Source organism: Zalophus californianus, chromosome 5 (genome assembly GCF_009762305.2).
Source record: "Zalophus californianus isolate mZalCal1 chromosome 5, mZalCal1.pri.v2, whole genome shotgun sequence".
Lineage (NCBI taxonomy): Eukaryota > Metazoa > Chordata > Mammalia > Carnivora > Otariidae > Zalophus > Zalophus californianus.
The window spans coordinates 11,031,794-11,039,034 of NC_045599.1; the positions used below are offsets into that span (position 1 = coordinate 11,031,794).

A 7,241-nucleotide genomic window follows, 5' to 3' on the forward strand; every position below is an offset into this window, starting at 1 on the left:
TGCTTGCAACCTGGCTTCCCAGTTCACTTCACGGGTATACTTAAATATAAATTGTAACATATTTTAGCATAAGCTGAATATAAATTACACGATGCTGCAACTCTTTGCATTTACAGTGTCTTGGAAATCTTGTCATGTTAGCACACAGAGATCTATCTCTATGTAGCTGCAACAAAGGGCCAGTGGGGCTAAGGTTCATTTAGCTATTCTCTTATTAGTGAGCATTTAGGTAATTAGCAATTTTGCACTGTTCCAAATACAGTGGAAGCGAACATCCTATACGTGCCTTCTTTACGTCAAGAGTTTGTCTTAAGGAAGAGACTGAGAAGTAATTTTATAAAACCCCCATAGTCACTGCCAAGCTGCCTTCCAAAGTAGCTGTGAGGACACCCCACCCGTGGAGTGCGAAAGCCCTACTTCCTCACACCTTTGCCAATGTTTGCTTCTCCATGTTTCTGGACTGCCTGTCTATGCCTGTGACTCCCATCAGTCTTTCATTCGGGGAAATTCTCGGGTGTTCTTGAGTTATTTCTTTAAAGACTGTCTCTCTCCACCCTCTCCATTTTCTACGTGTGAAAGGTGGAACTCTGAATCTACAGCTCACGTGATCGCAGTTTCCTTTTCCACTTACCTTTTCTACTGCATGGTGGGAGGAGATCGTGGCTCAGTCTTCCAAGTCACGAAGCTCTCTGGCGGTGTCCAATACCTGCGGGCACCTGCTGGCACGGGGCGGGGGTCGGGGCTCTGGGTCCTCGCTGCGCCGCCCCCGCTGCCCGCACCTCCTGGAGCGCGGGGGCCCAACCGTCGGCAGCCCCCGCCTGGCCCAGCAGCCATGGGCGCGTCGGGGCGGCTCCTGCATGCGGTGCTCATGGGCGCCCCGGGCTCCGGCAAGCACACCCTGGCGTTGCGCATCACCAAACACTTCCAGCTGCAGAAGTTCTCCAGCGGGGACCTGCTCCGAGACAACATGCTGAGGGGCACAGAGTTCGGCGTGCTGGCCAAGGTTTTCATGGACCAGGGGAAGCTCATCCCGGACGACATCATGACCCGGCTGACCCTTCACGAGCTGAAAAACTTCACCCAGGAGAGCCGGCTGCTGTGCGGTTTCCCCAGGACACTGCGGCAAGCTAAGGCCCTGGAGAGAGTTTATCAGATACACCTGGTGATGAACCTGAATGTGCCCGTTGAAGTCATCAGGCAACGCCTCTCCGCTCGCTGGATCCATCCGAGCAGCGGGCGCGTCTACAACCTCGAATTTAACCCTCCCAAAGCGGTCGGCTTGGACGATCAGACTGGCGAGCCTTTGGTTCAGCGTGAGGATGACAGACCGGAGACACTTACCAAGAGGCTGAAGGCTTACGAAGACCAAACCAAACCCGTCCTGGAATATTACCGGAGAAAGGGGGTGTTGGAAACCTTCTCCGGAACAGAAACCGACAAGATTTGGCCCTATGTGCATGCTTTCCTGCAAACAAAAGTTCCACAAATAGACCAGAAAGCATCGGTGACTCCATGAGGGCGAATGCTTGCAATTAGCAAGATGAGCAGAATCTCTTCCCTCCTTTCTTTGAGAAGTTCCTTGTTCTAAGGCTCCACGGTGTATGAATTCCTTGAGACTTATATTAGTTTCGTTTCTAGGAATTTTATTTTGGATACTGAGGATAATGCCAAATGAGTCTCCATGCTGATATTTGTCTTTGGAAATTGCCGAGTGTGTTTTATCCAGCTATGGGTTTGCGACTCAAAAACATCAGAGATGTCCAGGCTTCAAAAAAATTCTTTTAGAGCAAAATGAAAAGAGCAATGGGTAATAACCTGACTTTTGCTCAGGAGGGAAAAGTGATTGGTGTCATATTTTTCTGGAAAAGTAAAAAAAAAAAAAAAGTTACATTATACTAATTTGGAGACAATATCTCATCAGAGGCTTTTGTGTAGCCAGATGCCAAAAAAGGCATTTCTAACACATGGGGCATGGTTTTGTGAGAGGCTGTATCTATAAAATTCCAGATAAAAATAACTGGATTTACAGATTCTGGGCAGCATGCAAGTTCACTGCTGCCTTTAAACTAAGAAACCTGTCAGGTGGCTGGCTAAACTACATTTATTTTGTTGTTGAACATACTTTCAGTTTACTTGGAATTTTCAAGTTGCTATAAAAATGTATCAAATAACATTTAGGAAAGTATTACTTTGATGTGACTTGTTTTCTTCTGAGGGATATAATTGATGTTAGAAATTGACATTATGATATAAGCTCTTCAATAAGCACCAAAGTTGAATGGATGTTCTTTAATGGAAAATGTAATTGACATCTGAACATTTTCAGAGGTTACAGGGGTTAAGAAATGTGTGCTTTAGGATCTACTTGCCAGTTCTTTTTGATCATTGTGCCTAGAAGAGTAACAAAGTCTTTTTTTTTTAAACAAAGAAAAACTCGAGAGACGCTACATAAAATACACATACTTTGTCATTAGGAAATAGAAATAGATCTGGCATACCTGGTGGGAAATTTCTTTGACAAATACCGCAGTCATAATTAATAAACAGGTGTAGCAATAAAAAAGCTTTCTATGAGAGGTAAAAAGGACCAGGAAAGTGAGTTTGTTGAAGGCGGAGTTCTTTATTCCTTATGGAAGAAGGTGATACCTGGGAGCGTTCACTGACATCCTCTCTTATGGGGAGAAGTCCTGCCAGTACGTGTGTAATCTGACCAGCCATTTTTGAATCCTTATTTTAGATTGCTTCGTGGGGTTGGGAGGACACATGCTTACCTACCATGGCCTGGCAGGAGTTGGGGAGAGAGGTAGAGAAGAAACACTGTATCTTCAATGACATATTTACTTTTATTTCAGTTGGTGCTAAATCAAAGGAAGCAAGTTCTTGTACATGCTGTTATTAACTGCCTTTGAAAATGTGGCCCATTTCACTCCGGACACTTAAAATACAAAACCCAGCAAATGTCTCTTACATATTTGGGAGAAGGACTTTCTTTCTTTCGATCGTATTTTTCGTTCATTGTCAGTTTTTCAAAATGGACCAAGTCTTTTTAAAAGGGTTACAGAAAACATTTCATCCTTCAAAATATTTTCTATAATGACCTACTTGGATATTATGTGCTTTCTAGAAAGGTGAACTACTCAACTTATGAGCTATCACGAGTCACTAGGTTATAAGACACACGTTAGTCTTCGTTACAGTAAAATTACACTTCAGAAAAAAATAGCTTCATCTGCTTATTCAGGTTATTTTAAGGATCAAATTTTAATCTCCATGACCTCTAGTTGATTTGTTTGTGACCGCTTTATCCTTACACAGCAGAGAAATTTACTTATGCTTATTTTTCTAATTGAAGCCTTGTTGACATATAATAGTTTCAGGTATACAACACAGTGATCTGACAATTCAATATATTAACGCAGTGCTCACCACAGTAAGTGTAAGTCACTATGTTATTACAGTCTTATTGACTATATTCACTATGCTGTACCATTCATCCCTGTGACTTATTTATTTTATAACTGGAAGTTTGTGCCTCTTCATCTACTTTTCCCATTTTGCCCATCCCCTCACCATCCCTCCCCTCTGGCAATCACCAGTTTGTTCCCTGTATTTATGAGTCTGTTTCTGTTTGTTTGTTCATTTGTTGTATTTTTTTAGCTTCCACATATAAGTGAAGTCATATCGGATCTGTCTATGTGAAATCATAAGGGATTTGTCTTTGTCTGGCTTATTCTTACTTCCTCTTCTGCTTGCTCTGTTTTTTATCTTGCTTGAGTGTTAATTTGCCTATTTTGTTCAGTTTGTTGTGTTTTGTAGGGCTGGGTCTTCCTCGAATGTGTGGTGATCCGGACTCTGTAATCTTCTATGTATGGCTGAGAGTCTCCATCAGTCCGTATCCCCTGCCAGTGGGTGTCGTCCATTTGGGGAGATTGCTGGTCTGAATTGAGACTATTCTCAGGGACAGAAGAAGGATAAGCTACTGAGTGAGATCTCTCTGGGGTGTTCAGGTCTACGCCATTCCCCTGGCAATGGACAGCCTCAAGACACATGGCCATGCCCACCTAATTTCGGCTCCCTGTCCATGACTCCTACCTGAAGGCTGACATTTTGTCACTGCTATTCAGGTCAAGAGCAGACAGAAGGGCATCAGTGGAGGATGAATCGTCGGCCCCTCCTGCAGCAATGGCCCAAGGACCAACATGTTGATTGTCCTTGATACCCTTCTGCTTCTGGTGCCTGCCAGCTTTGGGGATGGAGCAGGCTTGGTGCTCCCTGCACCTTTCCACCCGTAGTCTTCTGTGTGCATTTTAGATTGGGTTTTCTGTTGTTGCATCAATCAACTCTACATGCCACATTTCAGGATCTATCCTGGTTTCTGGTTCACTGGAATTGAAGTGCTATGGCAGAGAAGAATCTGTAGGACTTAGTAGGGTCCTTAGTCAACTACCCTGAAATGGAACCAGATTTCCTTGTCCAGCCTCAAAATCTATATGTCACCAAGCCTTGAGCTGCAGCTTTCAACTCTGGCTGCACATTAGAATCAGCTGGGGAGCTTTAAGAGAACACTGATAGCCCCGATATTGTGATTGAATTATCAGGTGTAGTGGGATGGGGAGCAGAATCATGGTCATTGCTATGGTTGCTGTATTTTAAGAGCTCCCTAGCTTTTATAAGTCACTGTCCTAAAGTACCAAGTTGATTAACGGAAAGCACCAGCCTATACATCAGTGTTCAGCAGCGACTCAGAACCACCTGGCCCTCTCACCAGCTGGAACTTGCATCACAAAAGGCTCTGTGCCCCTTGTCACTTTTCTCCCCCACACATGCCTATTTAAGCAATGGATATTTTATCATTATTCTATCATGAGTCATCCCCACAGCTAACATTTTTTTCATTTTTTACTTTATCTGTGTTGCTGATCAAATGCCACCCAGTTAACTGGGTTTTCTGACTTGCTTAAACACCTTTTCCTGGGTGGCTAGTTGGTCAAGTTCTCTGATGCTTCTATGGCATTTCAACTCAGCTAATGATGCTCATTTTCCAGTGCACGGGTTGTGAAGCCACCTTGCAGCGGAATCATGATACAAGGGTTTGATGTTGTCTAATCTTCAAAATGGGTTTGGTTCAGTTCTAACTAAAACCTGGGGGGTGAAAAAGCCAATAAGTGGACTCTAAAGATGAAGTAGCCCTGAAACACAATTTGTTTCTCTGAAAACAGCTATGTTTTATGTTAGTAACTAACGTACACCTAGATCAGCTGAAATGGGAACACGTTTATAGGCAATTGTAGGATATCCTTATTCTCCAGTTTGGCCCACGATCGAGGTCAAGGCTGCTGGTCTTGTCAGGTCCTTGCACACTCCTGGTGGTTGACCATCTAGACAAGCTTACAGTAGTGCCTTCTCCAGCAAAGCGCAGGGAAACTCCGGGTATCCAGAAAAAACGCTGAGTTTGAACAGAGTGCGGCTGCACAGTAGGTATGAGGAAGGAGGAAGGAACATTGAGGCACCCAGAGGAAGACTGTGAATACGACACAGTGGCACCACCGTCCCTTCAGCAAGCTGACAAAATCTGCGTAATATCGAGAGCCTGGAAAACGTATTCAAAATTATTGGTCGTTGTGGAGTACTCCCAAGAGGCTGGGATTTTCTGTAGGTAATCAGAATGTGTGTTTAATGAAGTGGATGGACGTCCGGCCACACAGATACCAAATGTGGTGATTGTCAAAGTGGAAGGCTTTGAGAATTGACCAAACACCCACCCGGTCATGATTCCATGGGTAAGGGCAGAAGCCACCGAGTGGGAGAAACGGAGGAAGTTAAGGTTAGATGTTGACTGGAAAGACTCAGAAGAGAATGGGCCATTGCTTATTTGCAGGACATGGGATTTGAGGGTGCAGTAGATCAGAAGGAAATCTCTAGAACCAAGAAAGAAATGAGAAGAGATTGAAAAGCGAATGGACAGAATTGCGAGAAGAGTAAAACAACAGACCCATGCTTAGTGGTCATGAGTTCTAGTTCTCCTTTCTCAATGTTCTTATTTCTTCTTATGAAAAATCACTCCTACTATATCCCTTGAGCACTGGGACATTGGAGAAGAACCATTAACTCTGGTAAATGAAGAGAGGTCCAGGTACATTACTTTGAAGCAAATGCAGTCTTAATGGGGTTTCCATCTAGCAAGAGTAGGACTTGCTTCCTGGAGCCATCACCATTTGGAATAGCTATTTCATGGGGCCCTCAAAGGTGGGAACATCACAGGCCATATGTCTTCACTGGTGATCCTTTCAGAAATCCCCGGAGAACCCGTGAAAATCTTTAGCAAATTCAACAGTCCCAGAACCTTCCTTTACTTAGTCTCCAGAAGGGCGCTCTCACAGGTTAACAAATTTAAGCAGTAAAGGAGTTTGTTAGCTCTCTTGTCACTTAAAATGCCCTTGCGAAATGCGGTAGCCAGGAACCGTTGGGAGATGAAATCTTACCAGGAAGCTGTAGGGACTGCCGGGCCTCAGAGAGATGTCAAGCGCTGGTCAATGCTGCTTCTGCATTTGTGGCCCTGGGGAAAGGGAAATGACAAGTTCTCAAAAACACAACAAAATAAAACTTAAACTAAAACAACTCTAACAACAAGACAAGCAGCAACATGTAAGAACAATACAAGTCCCTTTTGGGGGACACTGTCCTTCTATGTGGATGGCTTTAAGCTCCTGGTCCCCATTGGATATGCTGTTTGCTATTTTCTTTGCCTTAAACCATGATTTGCAGGTTCAGGGAAGTAAAAAAGCCCTCTTTAGAACACAGGCAGCAACCTCTTCAACATCGGCCGCAGCAACTTCTTGTTAGACATGTCTCCAAAGGCAAAGGAAACAAAAGCCAAATTGGACTATTGGGACTTCATGAAGATAAAAACTTCTGCACAGCAAAGGAAACAGTCAACAAAACTAAAAGGCAACCTCCGGAATGGGAGAAGATATTTGCAAATGACCTATCAGATAAAGGGCTAGTATCCAAGATCTGTAAAGAACTTATCAAATTCCACACACCAAAAACAATCCAGTCAAGAGATGGGCAGAAGGCATGAACAGACATTTCTCCAAAGAAGACATCCAAACGGCCAACAGATACATGAAAAAATGTTCCACATGCCTTGGCATCAGGGAAATACAAATCAAAACCACAATGAGATACCACCTCACACCAGTCAGAATGGCTAAAATTAACAAGACAAGAAACAACAAATG

The 7,241-nt window shown here is 43.8% G+C and overlaps 1 protein-coding gene across 1 annotated transcript; it reads left to right on the forward strand.

Moving 5' to 3' along the window:
- Nucleotides 1-806: 806 nt before the first annotated feature.
- Nucleotides 807-6,547, forward strand: LOC113928440 (GTP:AMP phosphotransferase AK3, mitochondrial-like). The gene has a single exon (XM_035727511.1). The coding sequence runs from the start codon at nucleotides 833-835 to the stop codon at nucleotides 1,514-1,516; it is 684 nt and encodes a 227-aa protein (XP_035583404.1). The 5' UTR covers nucleotides 807-832; the 3' UTR covers nucleotides 1,517-6,547.
- The last annotated feature ends 694 nt before the right edge of the window (nucleotides 6,548-7,241 follow it).

Excerpts from the sequence above, each read along its gene's own strand:
- LOC113928440 (XM_035727511.1), top strand. The coding sequence starts at position 833 with ATGGGCGCGTCGGGGCGGCTCCTGCATGCGGTGCTCATGGGCGCCCCG.